At 41.9% G+C, this 22,580-nt stretch overlaps 1 protein-coding gene across 1 annotated transcript; it reads left to right on the top strand.

The window, feature by feature from the left end:
• Nucleotides 1-7,442: 7,442 nt before the first annotated feature.
• On the top strand, nucleotides 7,443-17,793 carry si:ch211-137a8.4 (neurofilament heavy polypeptide). The gene is made up of 3 exons (XM_034199067.1): nucleotides 7,443-9,013; nucleotides 12,094-12,624; nucleotides 16,729-17,793. Exons 1-3 carry the CDS (start codon nucleotides 7,666-7,668, stop codon nucleotides 16,749-16,751), a joined length of 1,902 nt encoding a protein of 633 aa, XP_034054958.1. The 5' UTR covers nucleotides 7,443-7,665; the 3' UTR covers nucleotides 16,752-17,793.
• Nucleotides 17,794-22,580: the final 4,787 nt, after the last annotated feature.

The raw sequence follows: 22,580 nt of genomic DNA on the forward strand, positions 1-22,580 counted from the left end.
ATTTACATGTACAGGTAAAAGTCTACTTAAGAACAGGAAATGTGTGCTTATTGCTCATTGTCTTCAATCAGAAGCATTTGTTTTTGCTTGGACACATTTAGCAACAGGCAAAGAACAAAGATTTAATCAGACCTGACCAGGTAATCAAAGTGATTTAAGTGATAAAGCTCTGTTTTTGATTGATTTTACAAACCAATGTTACCTTCATCTGGCATGTGTTGGTAGGGTTGATGCCAGATTACAGTCTATAGTTTTGCCCTGCTGCATAATTAACCTCTAAAAGTAATGATTCCACTGCAAAGTGAGCATTTTTGTGTGAATTTGGAGGGGGGGGGAAATGTGTCCAGATCAGGTTGCGCTTAAACGGTTCATAAAATAATCCTAGAGATATAATTTAACAAACCTGCTGCATCAAACCCTCAAAGTTTGCAGAAGGTATAGAATTCCAGCAGGAGTTGTTGCAAGATCAATTTGTTTGTCTGAGAGCAGGATTTTTCAGTAAAAAACCTTGGGAACAGTGACCGTTTGCCCTTGGGCCGAGGAACAATTGATTCGATGTTATAGCGGTTTGGATCAAGGATTCTGTTGTGAAAGTTCAGCGGGCTTTGGATTCAAGCTCTTCGGGAATCTTTCCAGTATCATTAGACTCAACTATCTTCAATGGAAGTAAATTAGGCTAAAATGTTTGGGTGCAACAGCTAAATCTTAAAAAAAGCAGAAGTTGCACTACGTGCACTGTGCATCATCAGAATTGCTCCACTGTGACCAATCAGAAATGCGGATTAAATCCAAACCAAGCAGCTGGAGATAGTTTTTAAAGAAACCTAATGGCTAATAGTGAAGCCATTAGCCACCCGAATGCAACAACGGATCTATGGTTATGACCAGTGGTTCAAGTCTGTTGTACAAAGCGTCCTGAATGGCCACACTGAGAGCTAAGCTTGCAGTCATTTCCGCGTTCTGGATGCATCCCAAGTCTCTCTGCGTGAGTTCCGCTTTTGTGAGACAGTTTAGTCTTGAAACAATGGATTAGACAAAGGTAGATAATGGAATACACGTTCTGGCCGTCTCCTCGAAATTGTGAAAGACAGATTGAGATTGATTCTGCACCTCCCTCACTTGGTTCATGGCCAATTCTTGGATTGTCTACTACATGTTCAGATTCAGGCCATTAACATAATACATTTAATTACAGTCAATGTCAGTTTTTCAGTGTATGTCATATTTAGTATGTGCTGATTAGACGCTGTAGTCTTGGGAAACATGTTTCTACGCCTCCCCTCAGATATTTCGTCCGGTCACAGGATCGCTGTCAGGCTCCTGTGAACGACCTGATTAAGGCTGCTCGTTGTATGAACTGCACAAATGAATACGATTTGCTCTCGTCTCGGTGCGGACACAGTTTCCGCTCCGCTTAGCCTCAGTCTGAGCGGTCACATGTTCAATTCCCAAAGCAGCTACTGTGTCCCTCTGCCCTGGAGGGAGAGGTGACGTCACTGTAACTCCGACAGCTCCGTGGAGTGTGAACACTTTGACTGGACCGGGTTCCCTGAAAGCCTGATTTAATTTAATTTGACTGATGGTTTTTATTACAAAATGCTGCGGTCTCTCGGTGTTCCCAGCTGCATATTTTACAAGTACGGCTCCATACATCACCTGGAATGTCATCTTCATACATTTTCAGAGTCATTGTTGCTTCAAAAAGGCTCAAGTCCTCCAGTGCCCTTTAGTTTGAGCTTTAATTTTAACAGTCTTATTTTAGAAATATTATGGAGCCTAGCAGGTAATACTGAAAAGAAAAGAAAATCATAACAATTTGTTGTACCAAATTTGAAATGACTGTGCTCATAATGCTTTTTATTACAAATGTTTTTCCTTAAATTCATATATTTTCAAGTGCTTTGTTGTGAAATTATGACATTTCTGTGCAATAGAGAAAGGATGGGCCAAATCCAAGAAGTCATTGTCTCAATTTCGTATTTAGGTGTACAAATGATTAACTGAAGGAAATAAATTAAGTTATAGTGGTAAGTTCTTTGAACGATGGGACTACAAATAAGTCAAATGTAACTTCCTCTCTCATGGAGCAGCTCTTTAAACACCAACTTAACAGGTCTGACTGTTTGTGGTGATTGCATGTATGGAGTGAAAGATCGATTCTGGTTAACTGCTCATTGGTATTTTTGCTGCTTCTTTCCTACTTTGTACTGAAACTGCTTCAAGACAAGATCCTATCTTATCACACACATGCTGCTTTTGAGCTTCCTCTAACAGCCCACTATTCTCTCAGCTCAGGAACCATGCTGTTTGCATTCAGGCACTGAATGATGCCACATCTGCACCACAAAGGGTTTAGCTGGAGGGCTGAAGCTGTGTGTTTGTGTGTGAATGCAGTGGGTTTGAGGACATGTTGATAGCAGTAAGGTGTGAAGAGGGAGGGCTATTATCACAGTGTGAAGAGGGAAACAGTGATTGGCCACTCTGCCACCTCACCGTTGACCCCCATTAAAGCTGCATTAACCGGGGTATTAGATTGTCATCAGAGAGTAAAAAACACATGCAGCTGGGAATGCACCCAGGAAGCTCAGAATGACTGCATTAAAGTTATCTGCAGCAGGAGCTGTTTGCTTCCAGAAGCCTTTTCATATCAACAGAGTAAATCCGTGAAGACATGTTCATTGTAGTGGAATATTTACATTGTAGAGGGACGATTGGTCCTGATTCAGAGGTTATGCACAGGTGGCCTTACCAGGCTTTACATTTTCCCCTAGAGACAGCTGTTCAGTCTCAACATCTGCAGCGAAAACTACAGGAAGTCAGTGTCACAGCTGCAGTTACACGTCAATGTCCCCACCTACAGCCAAAGCTGGGAACTGCTTTAATTTTGAGTCTTTCGCCACCTTCAGACAATTTCCAAATGTTTCTGTGCACCCTGTAAGCAAAAGTTAAATATTGCTAACTCTTCAATACCAAATATGCAAACTAAGACAACAGAAAATAAATGTAAATAGAATGTTTTATTGTATTGGAACTCAAGCACAGATGTTTAGCAAATGCTTAGGATGTGGTGATTTTTTAAGCAGTATTCCTTTTACACCCATGTCTTTTAACAGATGGAAGGCATAATGGTGAATTTCCCAAAAATAATGTATATTTTAGAAAAAATGAAATCTAGGCTAATCATTTTAATTTTTGATGAATCGATAATGTGATATTCTTTTTTTCTGTAACTCTAATGGAATTCAGGCAAATACTAAAATACATAATAATCAATGGATTGGACATTGGATTTTCCAAAATCTTCAATAAAACATTTGCAATGGAAAACAGTTGTAATTTTTATATTAACTACGTGGTGTGTTATGGGTTCCTGGTCAGGGTGTGTGGGCCCATAGAGCTCAGGAGTTTGACACCTGTGGCGGAAAATAAATGAAGCCTATTGTTAGTGGGCATTTTGTGGCTTTGTATTATGAAAAATGTTTCCTCATTATATAAAACATTTGAATCCATTTTACTCAAGACATTAATTGCTGTTCAAATTAGTAGATACACTTAGTTTCCAGGCGACAGAGTTGATAATTGTGTCTCTGTCCAGAAATGGAAATATAAATCAGCTTGTGGCTTTATTAGTCACACAAGAGAGACAGTAACTCAATCTGTATTGTACATGTAATGACCACAAAACTCATAAAGTGACTGGCATCCCGCTGCTTCCTGTCCCATTGTAATTTAATATATGAACAACAGGTTAACCTAAATCTGGCTACTTTACTGTAACAAGTGATTACAGGATTTAACATGTACAATCTTATTTCTCAAACACAGTTCAATGTCTACAGGTGGCTTTTAAGTGTTAAAACTGCAGAACCCATGTTGTTTGACATCAATGTCAAACATTGTCCTTGATTCTCTTAGTTAAATGTGACTTTGTAATGAGGTTACGGGAACCTTAGCATTGTCTTTGCTTTGTGCTATAATTATATAAAAAGTTGAATTGTCAGAAATGCCTGAACAAGAGATAAAGCCTGACTGGGGAAAATGTACAAGAGTGATACGGATAGACAGATGGAGGTAAATGAGAGAAAAAAATGCAAAACAGAAGAGACGGATAAAGACTACGATAAGCGAGACCGAAAGAAGCCAGTAAGGTGAAGAATGAAGAGAGACTGAAGCATTAACAGAAAGTAAAAAAGGCAAAGAGACAGATGGAAGGAGAGACAGTGATTGTCGGTAAAAACGAAACAGAGATATAGTTATCCGAAAGGGACACAACTAAAAAGAGACAGAAAAGACAAACATAGAAAGACGAAGGTGATGAATGAAAGGCACAGACAAACTGAAAGACGATTTGTAATCAGCTCATGTCGGCACCACTCCTCTTCTTCCTCCCACCCTGCCTGCACCCCCTCCTCCTCTTCTTCCTCCCATCCCTCCCTCCATTTTGTCGTCCTCCTCTGTCTGATGCTGTTCCAACACCTCAGGCTTCAGACTCTCATCCACCATCCAACACTCCGCCAATGCTCCTCTGCTGCAGCAGCGCAATCACCAACAACCAAGAAAAAAGAAAAAAAAATCAACTGGAAAAAAAAGGAAACCGAAACAAAGACGCCCATGGTGGGGCTGGGTCTCGTGTGGCTGAACGTGACTCAAACAGCTGGGGAGAATCCAGCAGAAACTCACATTAATAAGACTTTAAGTCTGTTTAAAGACGCAGTGTGAGGGATTTTTATTCCTCAGTGTATCGCCGTTTGAGTCATCCTTAAATCAAAAACTTATGAATCTAGTGAATCCACAGTTACGATGATGATGATGATGATGATGATGATGATGATGATGATGATGATGATGATGATGATGATGATGATGATGATGATGAGGGCGAAACACATTAAACGTTTATTTGGCACCCACTATTGGACAATGTTACTGGCAAGGCATTCTGTTGGTTCTTTGAAGATCTACTGTGAGCTGTATTGACTCAAAAAACACGATTGAACCTTCAATACAGTCGTTTATCAAGATGAATGTGATCCTCATCGCAAATAGATTCTTCAAAAAAAAAGAAATAGAGCAAAATCCGCTGCAGCATGTGCAACATTTTGACAATAATAGCCAGCAAAAGCTGAATAATTGATTAGCGGAATAGAAGATGAAGGGCTTCATAATCTCTGTCCAAATTCAGCTGCTTTGTTTATCGTATGCAAACAAAAACTAAAGAGCCAAAATCGCCAGCGTGAGCTCATACTGTGGCCTTTAGGATATGATGGATTGAGGATAAATGACTCCCTGCTAAATTCCAATTAACTCTGAGAGATAAATCAATCAGTTCCAGCTAAAAAAAAATCAAAAAGCTGTTTATCGTGTTATTGTTGTTGGCTAGCTAGCCTTAGCGACAATGCCAGTGAGGCGTTTGATACAGCTGTTGAATTATACTTGGATTCTAATACTGTCTGTTGGCAGGGTAGAAGTGTTCTTTTCTATCTTTAGGCTACTAGAAAGCAGAGTTAATGACTTGTGTACATTAGAGCTAACAGGCTAACAACTCAGAATAGTAAACAAGAGAGAAGGAGGCCACTCATGTAACAGGATACTGTAGTTTGAGAGCCCGTCAGGTCAGGTCACGTATCCTTGCAAGACCGCTGTGTTGGCGACCTTTGGCGGGATTTGGCTAAACTGACCCGTTTTAACCTGGTAATGGACTTGGATCTAAACAACATCAACAAGTTGAACAATGAGCCTCACAGTTGAGTCTTTAAAGAGTGTTATAAACAACCTTCCAGAAGACTATCAAGATAAATACCAGCAATGATGCATGATGGTGAACATTTGTAGTTTCAGGTACAAAGATGTGTTTTTAAGGAAGTCTGGTTTAATAATAATAATAATAATAATAGTACATGAGCCTTGTATAGCCCTTTTCTAAAAACTCAAAGACGCTTTGACAGAGAATAAAAAACAACAAAAAAAGTAATAGATGTATAACTTACGAGGTCCATCAGACACATCTTATTGGTTCATATTCAACCACAATATAGGGTTGTGCAACTCTACAGCGATGTTTGGTAATGCTCATTCTATCCCCTAGCTCGAAATCTGCAGAAAAACAACATTCTGTTGAGTGTGTGACTGTGTGTATTTTGTTGGCCAATGCGGCTCTGGATGACATTTTATTGTTTTGCGGCAAAAGTTGACCGATTTTTAACCGTTTTGAGCGCCGCAGTGTAGCCAGCAGGCCAATATGGCAGCCAGTCAACCAGTAAGCCATCCAGTTGGTCGGACAGTCAGTTATGGCAACATCACAGTGAGATTATCTGGAGCATGTGATGTATGTGTTTACACCTCACCTGCCTGTCTGCCTGGCTGTGTTTTGCTCCCTCCTCCGACCCCCCCCCCTGTGTGATTTTTTTCTCCACCTGAGTGCCTTTCTGTCTGCATTTCTCTGCCTCTCTTCAGTCTGACTCACCTTCTCCTCTGAGAGAGTGTGAATGTGTTTTGCTTAACGTCTGGACTCTTCTCACAGCAGAACAGCCGGTTACTCCACATCAGCGTGTGACTCATAGATTCATTGATCTCGAGATTCATTCATTAAATTCTCTAAAGATGTTACAACCAGGCGGGACTGTTTAAAGGGGAAGTTAGATTCAATATGTATTCAACTAATTCAACGACAAGACAAAAAAGACGCCAATGAATTTATCCTTCTTCACCATGAACACACACACTGAAGTTCACTTTCAATAACACGCACATACACCGCTAACAACACATCACATTTAATTTTGCTGACGCTTTTATCCAAAGCAACTTACATTAGGTGCATTTCATTATGAAGAAACAAACTCAAATCGGTGGCTTCTGGGGGTCTTTCTCAAAAGTGGGAAATGTAGTAGATGTTAGTATGAAGAGTCAAAGGAAAGGTGCTAGTTTTTATGGGAAACCTGGGATCAAATATGTTAGGAGCTGGACCCTATAGGGACTTAAAGCCAGGATATTGTATTTAAAATTTGTTTCAGAAAAAAGTCCACTGTATGACCATGCAATGCTTATAAGTAAAACGGTTTCCTAAATAACGCGTTTGAGCTGAATGAGACAAACAGAACACGATTTTGAACATTGGGACCGTCACCAGATCAGGGCTGTTTCTGCTGTCTGGTGCAGGTTTTGCATCTCCCAAAACCCCTGCAGCCATTTAATTAATCAGAAAAAAAGGAGTGTGTGTCGCACATCCGAACACACAGGGTGTGCATTTTGGAAGTGTGACAGATTAGGAGACATCATAATTGCATTGCATTTCCCATGGAGATTCTCTATTTTGTTACACTTCATTTCACATTCAATGCACAGTCTAGACCAGACTAATTGAGTGTCAGTGTTGATTCCAACTATTAACCATCTGCTATTTTCCTCTCTCTGCCCCTCTTCTCCTCCCTCTTCCTCTTTCTCTCCCTGTTTCTGTTTCTCTCTGCAGGAGTTTAGAGGACTAGTAGGATGCTGAGTAGCCTTCCTCCTCAACACTGTTGTCCGACCTGCTCTTCATGACCTGAGAGCGCCATCACATCGGGAGGAACGAAACACCAGAGAGAGAGGAAGAGGAGGGCAGAAGGCCAGGAAAGGAAGGAAGGAACACACTTTTAGTTTTGTTATCATTTGTTGTCCCTTTCCGAAATGGCGGCGACTGAGGCCAGCGCTGCGCCGGTGGTCCAGGAGGACGGGAAAACCCCAGAGAGCAAGCCGACAGAAGCGGAGCAACCGGCAAACAACGCCAACGCAAACTCAGAGACTGTCAACAGTGAAGTTGTCTGTAAAGATGGCACCGCAGTCAACAGCGAGGTTGTCGACAACAAAGAAACAGTGAATAACGACACAGCGGCAGTGACAGGAGCCGAGGAGGGAGAAGCAGCAGCCAGCGAGGATGCGGCACCCACCCAGAGTTCGGAAGGTGCCTCAACTGCCGAGCCCAAGACCTCTTTCCTGGACTCCTTCCTAAACAAGAGCGGCTTGGGGAAGGTGATGGGAGGAAGGAAGAAGAAAGAGCCAAGCACAGCCACTGGAGGAGAGGAGAACGCAGCTGAAGGAGGGGAGAAAGAGGGCGAGAAAGGAGGCGAGGAGGCCGCAGCAGCTGAGGGAGGAGCAGAGGGAGATGCAGCAACAGAGAAGGCTCCGGAAAACGGAGAAAAAGAGGAGGAGAAGAAAGCGGAGAAGAAACCGGCGGAGTCTAAATCCACGGTCCGGGATCTGATCAGGAAGCCAGTGGCCAGGATCTTCTCCCATCGCAGCACCGACAAGAAGGAGGGCGCGGAACCCAAGAAGACGGTTCGATCCAAGTCCCTGGACCGTATGGAAGATCCTGAAGCACTTAACGCCACTACAGATTCCACCATAGAGGAGGGAGGAGCGGCGGGAGGAGCGGAGGGAGAAGCAGAGGGAGGCGCAGAGGGAGGCGCAGAGGGAGGCGCAGAGGGAGAGCAGAAAGCACCGACCTCCTCGGCAACCACCAAGCACATGAAACGCTGGCACTCCTTCAAGAAACTCATGGCCCAGAAGGCGCACAAGAAGAGCGGAGGAGGGGAGGATGCGAAGGAGGAAGGAGGCGGAGACTCCTCCACGCTGGACTCCAAGGAGTCAGGGCAGAAGAGGTGGACGCTGAAACGCTCCTGGACCTTCCAGGGCCTGAAGAGGGACCCGTCTATCGTTGGCATCAGCGGCAAGGCCAAAGGCTCCGACAAAGACTCTGCTGACAAGACGGACGAGGAGGCGGCGACCGAAGGAGCTGAGGGAGGAGAGGAGGCCAAGGTGGAGGAAGGAGCAGAGGAGGCCAAGACCGAGGAAGGGGAGGAGAAGGCTGAGGGAGGCGAGGAGGAGAAGGCAGCGACGTCAGGAGGAGGGACGGTGACGCAACACGCCAACGAGATCTGGACCTCCTTCAAGAAGCGCGTCATCCCCAAGTCCAAACGTGCAAACACGGAGAGCGTCCCCAGTGGGGAGGAGGAGGCAGCTGCAGCCCCCGCCTCAGGTGAGAGGAAGCAGATAATGTGAACCCTTCGAAAAATGTGCATCTGGTTAGGGCCACTTGTAACATTTGAGATGTCTTAGAGTTTGTTCAACTAAGAGGTATCCCCTCCATTGTCCCTTCCCACAACCAGTCTATACCTGAAGTTTCCGGGAGCATTTCCTGCATGGGTTATGTTTAATACATTGATATTTAAGGACATCTGTAACCTCAATTTCTAGCTTCAAGCAAGAATGTCTGCATACGTGAATAGAAGCAATCACAAGTGGTGCCTGAAGGTTATCCCATACATTTACAGGGAACCATGTGTGAAAGAGATTCCATTGGAACATCATTTTGAAGCTCAAAAAGGTTAAGGCGTCCAATATTTCTCAAAACATGCACAGATCAGAGGAGTGTAGCAGTGCTTTAATTTGTCTTCTTTCCTACACCGTTCGTCTACTCAAGACCCCCTCAAGATTTATCTTGTGACACTAGAAAGCGCCCGAGCCTAGGCTGGAAACCACTGCTGCATAGGTATTTTGGCATCCAACAATCCAAGTACCCATCCTTACGTGGTCAAAAGTCCAAAACTGTAAGCTGTTTGTTCTGGTCAACACCATTAAAAAACACTGAAGCTGACAGCGTGTTCACATATCTGTCCCTGTATGGCAGGGGTGGGGAACCTCCGGCCCCAGGGCCGTATACGGCCCGCGAGACCATTTGGTGTGGCCCTCGAGGTAATTTATAAACACACGCAAAAAAGAAAAAAATTAAAGAAATCTAGACCGCAAAATAATTAAACAAGTGAGTGCCTGTTTTTCCTGGCCAAGGTCAGGGTCCTTGAACACAACACAAGCCTAACTTGTCATCACGTGGTATATGTCTCGTCTGACAGGGGTGTAGTTCTGACGGAGAGCACCAGAACGCCGCTCCGCTCCGGCACTTCCAAAAATTGCAGTACCCATAAGGAGCCGTACACATGCTGCAGTTTTTGCGTTGCTGTGTCTTTAGTTGTAAGCCCAGTGGCGATCTGTCATACTGATCATACAGTCAATAACTTTGTTGTTATTAGCATCTGGTTAGCTAGCTATGCTAACGAATATAAGAAGCTTTTTCTACAACCAGTGAGGTAAAGGCACATCTTTATATGATCATTATAGTTATAAAACAAATAAGAGAATAAAGTAAACAGGTATAAAATACTATATGACAGTAAAAAAAAGTTTTAATTAATAAACAAGAATACAGTTTGAAAGGAGAGTGATTTGTAAAATACCCATAAAGAAAAAGAAAATCTGCTTACAGTTCTGTTTCATCTGGGTGTTGAGAGATGTATCCATAGATCTCCTAATGTTGCTCTCAAAGTGCACCAGATTGATGCTTTTAACTTCAACATTTAAAAAAACAAATGTTCCCGGGGGAGCATGCCCCCGGACCCCCCTAGAGGAGGTTAGGTCCCCCCCACTTAAATCATGTTCACATGGATAGGAGTCTAAATACATTTGCTCACATCTTGTGTCCATATCTTTCTGTTTTGGTGGTCATGCCATGACCGTGCACGTGCATGCGTGAGTCATGGCAAGATATCTGGATTAAGAGGTTGCTTTTTCTTTGCACAGCATGAAAGAAAGGTGAAATGAGTGGGCTGTGATTTTAGTATTTTTAAGCAGAGGTCAATCATTTGTACGGCCCTCTGAGGATGTTGAAAACATTGAAATGGCCCTTGAGAGGAAAAAGGTTCCCCACCCCTGCTGTACGGGCAGGACTGAGTGGCTCGCTAACTCTGGGGGAGGTAATGTAATTGAACATTCTCCCAAATTAAATATTCAACATCTGGTGTGAAATTCAAGTCACTATTGGCCTCTGTCATTTCCACTACACGGCCTCGCTCGGCCTCGCTCGGTATGGCTAGGCCTCGTTAGGCCTTGTTAGGACTGGCTCACTTTATGGTGCATTTCCATTACAGTTTAGGAACTGGGGTAGTTACTATAGTAATGCAGTGTAGGCGGAGCCGTGACGTCATCTTCAATGACAACCCCAGAAAAACAACACAGCCGTTAGCTCTTAGCACTCAAGCTCACAGCTCTTCATATCTGTTCAGAAACTAGACAAAAATTAAACAAGTACAAACCACAGACTGTCTGTGTCATGGCGAATACAGTCGCTGGTTTATTTATGTCTGTATAGGCCGTTGTTGTGAGTGTGGACGGTCGGAGCACGGCGTTAGCTTAGCCGATCTCCATTTAGAAAACACGCAGAGTTGTCAAAGCATTAATTCATGGTTTTTACTAACCGGTATCAGTATGTTGTTACTTCGGCATCATTTTGAAACGTGTATTACAATTAAATCACGGTCAAATATGTTCATCTTGTTGTAGTTGTAGCCCCCTTGCCAGCGATTCTCTCTCTAGTTTAGCATACTCAGCCCGACTCAGCCTGGTTGTTCCTGGCCCTAGAACCACGATTTTATGGGGCCAGAAAAACTGTGAATTAGAACCCGCTAGCCGGTACTAGGCCAAGTGGAAACGCAACCAAAAACGGGCCCGCACGGCTCGGCACGCTTAAAGCGAGCTCCGCGCTGCAGTGGAAACGCGCCATATGTAGCTCCAGTCAACGGAAAAGACTACATTTAGCTTGCTCTTTGCTTTCTTGCTGAATGGAGAAAATGGTACAACAATATAGAACCCTGAGCTGTATTTTGGTTTTAGATGATTCACATTTTGGAGGATATTGGTTTAAACGGACTTCCCTTAAAAAAATGTGAAGCAAATACATTGCTTTAAATTAGATGTTGCATTGGAATTAGTATTGGGAAAAAAGTGGAGCCTCTAGCAGCTATAGAGCAAGATCATTTACTAAAGGGTTGCTACATAGGGACTTAAATTGGGCTGAGTAGAGTACAAATTGGACCCACATTTATCAGATGCAAACCATCTTCATTACTGCCAACGTAACTAAATAGCTACCTAAATATAGTTGGAACTATAAACTCACTAATTTGCAGGAGGAAGTGCAGTTCCTCTTAAAAAGTTTATTGTTCAGAGAAAGTCGATAAATATCGTATAAACAAGTTTTAACCTTGATTGTCTTCCTCCCTGCAGGTGAGGACGGAGCAGCAGAGGAGGGCAAAGACGCCAAGACAGCCAAGGCCAAGCGCTCGCATTACGGCCGAGCAGTCTCCCTGAAGAACTTCATCTTGCGAAAGGGCAAGTCCACGAGTGTGGACATGGGTGAAGGCACCAAGGAGGAGGAGGAGGAGGAGGAGGAGGAGGCCGCGGAGGGGGGAGAGGGAGGAGAAGTGGCGCCGGAAGGAGCTGCTGATGGTGAAGTTGCTGCAGGGGAGACCAATGAAAAAAATGCAGTGGAGTCTGAGAAGATACCTGCAGAGGAGAAGATGCCCGTTACCGAGAATGGAGAGGAAGAAGCAAAGGTGGAGGAGAAGACGCCAACTCCAGCTCCGGTTACCAACGGGGAGAACGGCTGCTCCAACGGAGAGGATGATGCCACACACAATCACCAGGAAGAGGAGAAAACAACGGCAAGCAGCCCTGTGAAGAAGAGCAAGGATGCAGGAGGAGTGAAAGAGGAGGCCAACGCCAAGATCATCAACACCACGGCGGCTGTGAACAGCGGTGAGTTAGAGCACGCCGACCGGGAATCTGATGAGCCACAAAACAGCAGCAGCAGCAAAGAAGGAGATACTAACAACAGACAACAACAAAAAGTACCAGTACTAACAAACGATAGCAGTAAACAAACAAAAGCCAGCAGCTGTCAAGAGCCTGAGCTAGCACTAGCCGTTAGCATAGAGGAGGAGGAGGAGGAGGAGGAGGAGGAGGAGGAGGAGGAGGAGGAGGAGGAGGAGGAGGAGGAGGAGGAGGAGGAGGAGCTGAGGGAGGGAGGGGAGGCAGAGTCTCCACACAACGGAGATGGGGCAAAGTCATGTGAGCAGGGAGAGAGGGAAGGGCAGGATGAGGAGGAAGAGGAGGAAATGACGAAGAGGGATCTTCGAGATGCAGCGGTGGCCATTGTTCAGAACGTGATGTCAGCAGCAACTGACCAATTAGAAAGGGAGCTGTGCGTTGACAACGGTCTGAATGGGTGTTATGAGGCTGACATTCGATACTAAGAAAGCACAGGGTGACACAAACGCACATTTATGTATAGGTAAACACATGTATGTGAAAGCGCACTGTTGATGTGAGTTAATACTTGCATGAAATACACTTAAATGTGCCAAATGTAAAGTTACACATATTAGCATAGGATATCACACATTCCTGTATGCAAATTAATGTTTCAAAAAAGTAGTTTGCCTAATTGCTGTTTGATATCAATCTCAGTTCAATGTGTTAAGCAAAGAGCTGGACTGAACTAGTGGTTAGCCTAGCTTAGCATGAGAACAGGAACAGGTGGAATCAGCTGTCTTGGCTCTGTCCAGACTCCCAACTCTAAGTGAGCATGTGGCAGAAGTTCTCAATTGTTTTAAGCCAAGAACCACTTACATGATAAATAATACTTGGGGGGCACTCATGTATGTTGAAGTAAGCTAGCTTTTACTCCTATATTGTCTTAGTTACAGCATGTAAAATAATAACAGCATAGACATAGACAAAGATTTTAGATGTATTTTAAAAACAGAATGCCAATATTACAATGCAATGTACTGCAAGTAACACTGTACCTATACACAAAACAAATAAACAGACCACCTGACAGATTGCTAGTGCTTAAGCCTAGATCAGACAAAAGTGATTTGCCGACTTAAAGTATGTGACTTTTTTAATTGTTGAAGACACCCGGATCAGACAGAGCAGTTTTAGAATGATTGCAAACCATGAACTCTACACTGATTAAAAGTTGTTGGCTGTTTAGTACCTACTGGTGATGAAGTCATATAGCATATCAAGCAACATACACCACAGAAGCCCCTCCTCTTAATTCCTCCGATTGGACAATGGCATAAACAAAGGGGATGGGCGTTTTCCAAGGTCCCCAGGAAGTGCACTGGGCCTTGAAGCTAATTCTTATAGTGGCCAAACAGTGGTTCTAGAACTTCCTTGTGAGTCATTGGGCCCAAAAATACTTATTAACATTGATTTACCATGGCAAAGAAATGTCTGCAAATCACTGGAAAATAATTTGTTTGCCAAATCAACTACCCAGTATGAACATTAGAATAGCCCTTATGGCTGCTGAAACGCATTTGATCAGCCCTAGAGATGTTGGTAAGTGTATTTTCTTTAAAGCTTAAGACAGAGCCTGGCTCGCTGAATCTCTCTTCTTCCAGTCATTGTGCTAAGCTAGGCTAAACACATCCTGACTCCAGCTAGGTTGCACATACACAAATAAAGCCACTGCCAAACCTCATGTACATAGGCGCATAGGCATGTCAACGTTTCCTCTGTGAATGCATGCTGAAAAACTAGCTCTTCCTTAAATCCCTTTAAAATACCCGTAGTATGGCTTTTAAATACGTGTTTGGTAACCTGTGAATATCCAGCGAGTTTTCAATAGAAGAAAGAGAGATGGAGAGAGAGAATCTAGTCTTTCGTTTAGTCCTGCTAATTTCATTATAACATCAAGTCCATGAACAGCCAAACAACTAAACTATAACAGGACTCAGGTGGTGAGCGTAGATTCCCAAGGTAGCTACATGGTTGGAAGCTGACTGTTTATGAACTTAAATAAGAATATAAATATCACATTAACTGCTACATGGTAGAGCTATACAGCTCCCATAAAACAATCCTCTAAGAGCAGATTTAGACTTCATTATATGATTCTTAGCTTTTATTTGCTGCAATTTATCATAACCTGCAGACATAAATTGATTTAGCAGGAATGAGAGGAAATACAATGATGGAGATGACATATTACATCTCCGGTACTTTCCAGCTTTTTTTTATTTATCTAGAGGCATTTTTTTTCTCTCTGAGCTATTTCCAGCAAAGCTTCACTTCTTGTTTGTACCGTTTTACAAGTTCCCACCTGGGAGCCGAAGCTCAAAGCTGCTGGACGCTGAGCATGAGGAGGGGAAGAGTCTGTGAACCAGAAGGCGATTTGTTCCCTCCTCTATTATTTAGCAAATCCAGCCTTCCTCTCCATTCAAGTGCAGCGTGAGGCTCGATGTCCGGCAACCGCCTCGCTTTGATCCCATGCAGGCCAACAGATGGTTGCAGAGAGAGCCGCGGCTCCTGCTGTTGCCGTGCGATTAACCAGGAGCCTCTTTGAAGCTCTTTGTAACTCTTTTTCTTAAATTAAACTCTGTTTAACGCCTATTGGCTTACTGAGACCTGAAACTGTGCCAAGCCCTCCACAGACCGGTAACAGCTTTTTTTACTGAAGTAACTTCAATACAGTTTTGATTCTCTTCTCTATGCAAACAAAGTCTTCCAGCCAACACTAAAAGTCAGCCCACAGCAAACTGTTGTTGTTTTACAATAAGAGACTTCACGTTTAATTGTGCTGGGCAGGTGTCCTGTCTTTCTTTCTTCTGTCCTCTTTTTTGGGAATGCTAAATGAGCCAAGTGATACCAAAATTATTATTATCTCAGGAATATTTTATCTTGAAAATATTGACGATTAGACTACAAATGTTCAAACTGAGCATGTGCTTATGTTTCAAAAGAAAGTGTAGTACACAGTATGCTCAGTATATCTGTCAGTAAGACGAGACACTGGGAGAAGAGAAAACATTGTTCTTCATGAACTATTCCATTTTGAGTGTCGGGGCTTCCATAACATGTCTTCCTTTAGACTTGTGAAAAAAACAAAACCTAAATACACATATACCTACTGTCCATTTACCTCAATCGATTTCTTCTAAATTCGCCAAAAGTTAGGATTAGATAATACATTTACATACTTTAACATTCCAGAAAACTTGTAAAATAATTATTTGTGAATAATTGGGGAAGTTTAACAATTATATCCAAAGATTTTGCAAAATATTTAGAATCTTTAAAGGCAGATTTCTCTTTTTATATTATTAGAGTCAGAAATCTCCATTTCACTAGCACTAACACATGTCAGACGTTCTTCAGCTGATTGCTCGCTCTAACTCGCTGTAGCTTAGATAGTTAGCTTACTGTTTGCTTTGGAAGAGAAAAGCTGGTTTAGCAGACATCAATAGAGTTTAGTCCATCAAAGGATTAGAGGGCAAAATCAAAGTGTCATGGAGCCTCTTCAATGAGTCAGATTAGCTAGCCTTCTCTCTCTCCGTTGTCTCTCTCTCTCTGGGAAAGTAAACAGAAAGACAGATGACTATTCAGTGGATTGTCAGGGTATTTCATTTTAGATATATAAAACCCTTCTTAAAGTCAAGTGTCTGTGAGCTCTGAGCACAAAGTAGGCCTACAGTCCAAGAATACAAGACAAAAACAAGGGCATTACAAAATAAGGCACACATACAGACAGGAGGACAAACAAGGGCAGTGAGAGACAGGCAGACAGACTCTACATCTTCCTCACCATGTGATTATGCTGATCATCCTTTATAATGTACAATATTTTTCTTAAAAACCTGTTCTGTTGTTGTTGTTTGCTTTGTGTATGTCCTTAACACGAAATAACTTAAACTAACCCAACACTAGAGAGACATCTGTACTAAACCACTAAACACACATATAACCCTTTTTTAATGACTGTTTATTATTATTACTATTATTATTATCCCTTTTCCAAGACCTATTTTTTAATACATTTTTTCAATCTCTTCTGTTATCATTTACCAGACAAAAAGGCGGGAAACGTGTGAGGCCACACAAAGAGGATTAGAACTGCCCGGGATTCGCTGAGCGAGGAGCTCTGAGCCCCGCCCCCCACTTTACCCCTCCCCCGTCCTCTCCCCCCTCCTCTCTCCCTTCATCCCTCTCCGCCTTCCTCCCAAATAAAAAGAGTAATCACGTGTTGACAAAACAGAAAACACCATTGTGAGAAAGAGAGAGAGAGATTGAGAGAATGAGAAAGATGAAATCCATGTAGATGAGCAGTGAAAAATAATAACTACTCAGAAAGCAATAATTCAAGTCCCCCCCATCCACCCATCCCTCCATCCTTATAACCCCTCCGTCCGATACATGCATACATACATACAAATATGTACATCCAGTGTTTTATTTTTTCTTTGCTTGTCTGTGAGATTTTATATTGTCTACGAGAGAAAAGAAAAACACAGAAATGTAAAAAATGAAAAATCTAGACATTCCACCCCCTACTTCCCCCGCCACCCTATGTGTCTCCTTGTCGAGCTACTTAACTCTGCTCTCTGTCTCTAACGACTCCTGATTGGTGGATTTAAAAAAAAAAAAGAAAAAAAAGACTGGTAGTTTTATATTGACGGCCATTTTGGTTTATAGTCCCTCTCAACCCCCCTCCGCCCCCAGTAGTTTGACAGTACAGCAGGACCATGTTGCTACAGTATATAAACTGCCCTGAGGACTGCCACATCCCAGCTATCACTGCAATGTCTTCAGCTCTGTGTGTTTAATGTTTTTAGACTGTTTTATTGTGTACATGAATTAAAAAAAAGAAAAGAAACGCCATCAAATATTAAAGTCAAAATGTTTTCTTTTTTCCTGTTCAGTTTGGATTCTCTTGTTTTTTTTCTTGTTTTCTTTTTTAAAAACACATCTTCTCACTGTTACCGCATTCTGGCGATATGCTGTAATTATGAAAAAAATGATAATAATAATAATAATGATGATGTTTTGTTGGTCCAAGTTTTCACATGTCCGCTAGCAAATTGTCAAGAAAAAAAATAGTACAATAAAGACTAAAATCTAACAACTAAACTGCAATTCATTGTGGGATTTTCTATTTTTATCTGGAGGATTGGAGTGTTGCATGCAGACAGACGGGGTGGAGGGTTCAGGGAGGGGCGGGGCTAAAGGCTGGAACCCCATTGGATGATCATTAATCTGTGTATCGATAATCTCATCCTTTTATGTAATGGGTGGAATAATACAAGATTTATTTGTATTAAAGTCGATCTGTATGTATTATCTGACTGAGGTGTTTCATTCACAAAGGCGGGGGCGTGCATATGCCAGCCGATGCCCAGTGGTGTGAAGGGACTAAGTAGATTTACTCGAGTACTTTACTTAAGTACAATTTTGAGGTACTTGTACTTTACTCTGGCATTTCAATGTTGTGCTACTTTGTACTTTTACTTCACTACATTCAGAGGTAAATCGTGTACTTTAACTCCACTACATTAATTTCGTACCTTTAGTTACTTTGCAGATTTGGATTAATTATGTGAAATATAATCAACACTTAAATAAGACATTAGTTACACCTGGAGTAAATTCTGTCAAGCCCCCTGTGATCCAATGAATGACTAACATAAACATAAATATGATAATGGACATTTCCTAGCAGGATTTTCCTTCTCTGTTTTACATTAGAGGAATTGGGAATCTTTGCACTTTAAATTAAAGTCTCAAGTTCATCTAAAAGTAAGGTTCAATATAAATTGGGAAAACGTTCTCTGCACCAACATGAAGAAAGCAAAATCAGTAGTTGTAATAAGTGTTATTTTCTATTGACATAGTGGGAAAAAAACTGTTTGTTTCCAGAAAACGCCTCAGAAAATGCTTTATCTGATTCCATTTACCATTTACAAAAAGACCGTTTTCTCCTCACCCTCTCAGTTTCTAGATTAGATTATTTGTCAGAAAGAGGCTTAATGTCCTGCGTGGGTTTGTTCTATCTCTTCTGGAAGGTGTTGAAGAGCCAGAACAATGTGTAGCCAAGTCTGTCCGGAGCTCTAACGCACTGCATCATTTCTGTATCTTGGGCTTCAATACACTGCTCCAAACACTGAAGCAGCCGGCTCAGTGTAAGCAGATCTGAATGTGAGCTGCTGACACAACTTTAAAATGAACAAAGGAAGCTGAGAGACATGTCATGTTACCGTTTAATCACAATGTGATCACGTCAGGACGGGGAGTAATTAGTGGTCAAGTTTTAGGATAATGCATAATTTTATTCATCTTAACTCATGTCAGTTAACCTTGTTGTACAACAGTACTTTTCTAATGGGGATTTATTTCAAGTTTAGTTTGGCGTTTGCAGCTAATGATGAAATACTGTGTAAATGCACAACTAAAAGTTCCGCATTTACATTTCAAAATGATATATATTGCTATATTGGATCATAATTATTGATACATTAATGTTACTTAAACGTTGCAAATGATAAAGGTGGTGCTGTAACTCTTTTGTTGATAACATTTTTATATATATTCTTTGGTAGTTATTAGAATATTTCACGTGCAAAACAGTAACACATGTAGAGGGGAAAAGAGATGGCACTCATGTTCTTGTAATAATCTTATTTCAATAAAATAACACTGAACTAGGCCACTCTATTATAAATATTTAAGATTTTGTCATGTTGATAGTGTTTATTGGTGTATATATAAGTACAATATATAATTTACTGTCATTCTTTCGATGTAATATTCAGTATTAAAAGCAAATTCATTCATTAAAAACATAAATCCATGGTTAGATTACTAACGGGCCTGCTGGGCCTCTGCGTGAATTCACTGTTATTCATTTTCTCGCCGAAAAGTTTAGGATTAATGAAATAAAATATAAATTAACTTAAAGGTCTCCTATTATACTCTTTTTTCAACACTATATTATTGGTCTCAGATATACAAATCATGTCTCTGAAGTGGTTGGCTGGAAATACCACACATATCATGCATCGTAGCATGCCTCATACCCCTATGTTACAGCCCAGTTCCAAAAGTGCTGATTCTGTGTCTCTAACTTTAAATGCAAATTGGTGGACACAACCCCTCTGCAAGATGATTGGTTTAAAATAACACAATGGTGCCGTTGGAGGAGATTCAGGTGATAAGGTGGGCGGTTATTGGTTAATGGTTGCACAACCACAAAAAAGCATTGTGACATCACAAAGTGGCCAAAATCTGATCAGCTCATTTTCAGACAGGTTTTTATATAAAAGGATCTGGACAAAAAGAGAAAGAATCTTATTTCCTGAAACTTTCCGAATCTCTTAACACAGAAGGGACACATATTTATGTATAAAAGACTTGAAAAAGTGGATTTTGCATAATCGGTGACCTTTAATTAATATGTATATAATAAAAGGTTAAATGGACATTAACTATAATGCCTCCTTGTCCTAACTTCCTAAACACTCTTCACTTCACTCTTCTTTAACCTGCCACTAAATGGGCCGCAGGTTCAGACTAGAGGCAGAAATACTAGCACATGTCTAACCGTCTGTAAAGTGGTGGTGACGATAATCCCCTAACGGAAATCGGCAGCATACTGTCTTGCTGTCAAGCCAAATCTCTGGGATTATGTTATTACAGCCATAATGCCAGAGTACAGTTACCACACACACACACACACACACACACACACACACACACACACACACACACACACACACACACACACACACACACACACACACACACACACACACACACACACACACACACACACACACACACACACACACACACACACACACACACACACACACACACACACACACACACACACACACACACACACACACACACACACACACACACACACACACACACACACACACACACACACACACACACACACACAGGAATACTGATGCTATGTGGTTTCACATTTGAATGGACAAATTGGGGTAATAATCATGTCAGTTTTTACAATGAAGTATAAATGAAAAGTGATGAAATCCAAACTAACGCGGTGCTTCCTCAGCTAAATGGAAGCCGCTTTGAGTAGCAGATGGAGAATATGTCGGGATAATGATAATGTCTGAGTGGTTACAGTCGTCTTTAGATTTATCTTCCTTTGGGTTACAGCTGGGGTTAAGCACACTGAAAGATGGATTACATGTCAGGATTATAACCTAAAGACACCAGCTGCTCAATACACAGCAAACACCTACATGCATGCCTGCTGCGTGGACCAGCCAGGCTTTTGTCTGTATACTTAGATTAAATTACATTAGACTTAAATATGTGAAAAGTTTGTTTAAGGGATGACTACGGCTAAGTGTCTGATATTGAGACTACAGCTACTATCATTAGATCATACAAGTCTGCAGATGGACGATTTGGGGTGAAGTTTAAAAACATTTTGAGCACAAAGATGAAGGTAATCAGGATACATTACTTTAATATTGGGGTAATTCGATTACATTACTGATTACTTTTTTTAGACAGGTTAAAGTAAATCAATTAAAGTAACTTTCCCAACCCTGGGTATTACCCAAAGAGTCCAGTAGAGTGCTCCGTCTGTGTAGAACTAGGGTTACAATACGTAACCATCGGTTGGGTATCTGTTTTTGGTGTCAGTAAGGTATTGACCAAAATAATTCAGTACCAAGCTTCTCCACTAAAGATATTGGTCCCTTTTTATACCCAGATCTAGAAAGAAAATGTCAGCCAATCACATCAACCGTTTGTTCCCACTAAAGAGACCTTCTACTTATACAAGATCCCACACTGCCAGAATTCAGATTGTCATAACGGATGCAAACTTGATGTATCTGTATCGGGGTTTTTTTTTCTTATGCAAAATGTATCATTATAAAACACCAAATACGATTTTAAGGCTTATTTCTTCACAAATCATCAAAAGACAACAAACAATGGAGCGAATTATTTACTTTCCAGGTTTTTTTTATTCACTTTTTATGTTTTTACAAACCAAATATTACAGTCACTTCACACAATCAAGTTCAACAACAAACAGATGATGCATTGCGAAATGAAGCGCAGAAACATAAAGCTGAGTTTATCTCCTAAATGATACATCACCCTTTGATACAAAATCTGTCCTATTCGGGTTTCCGTATGGAGTTGTCCAATATGGCGGACCATCTCGCACATGCGCAATGCGGATCGGGTAGGGATGCTGATCGGGTAGTCACACTATCTAGTAAATCGCGTTCACACCGGAATCAGTCCCTGAGGGAGCCGCGGACGTCACTTCTTCTTCTTCTGCTTCTGCTTTGGGTTTACTGGCAGGCTACAAACAACTTCACGGCGTATACTGCCACCCGAAGTCCCCGGCCGGAAGTCCCCGGAGTTGGGGACTGGCTTTCGAGTAAATCGCCAGAAGCGCCGACACCTCCTCATCACTCCACCGCTCCCATGTTTTCTTGTGTGTTGCCATAAGTTAGTCTCTCTCCGTTGGTGCGCTGGGCTAATGCTAATAATGCTAATGCGAGCAAATAAAATGGCGGCTTCACAAAAGATGTTCAGAGTTTTACGGGGCGTGGTTTGCAATTCGCCCAGCCAATCAGAAATTGGAACCTTTTTCTCCCCAGGAAAGTCCCTGCTCTCTAGCAGGGACTAAAAAGGGGTGAAAAGGTTTGCAAAAAAAAGTTCTAGTTCCAGATCTTTCTGGTGTGAACGCAAAATCACAGGAACTATCGGAACTATTCCTGTGAAAAGTACTCCGGTGTGAAAGCACCTAATGGGACTACGTTAGAGAGAGTCAGCAGCTTCAGGTTCCTTGGTGTCCACATCACTGAGGACCTAACATGGACTCATCACACTAACACCATCACCAAAACAGCGGCTCTTCT

Source organism: Gymnodraco acuticeps, unplaced genomic scaffold (assembly GCF_902827175.1).
Source record: "Gymnodraco acuticeps unplaced genomic scaffold, fGymAcu1.1, whole genome shotgun sequence".
Lineage (NCBI taxonomy): Eukaryota > Metazoa > Chordata > Actinopteri > Perciformes > Bathydraconidae > Gymnodraco > Gymnodraco acuticeps.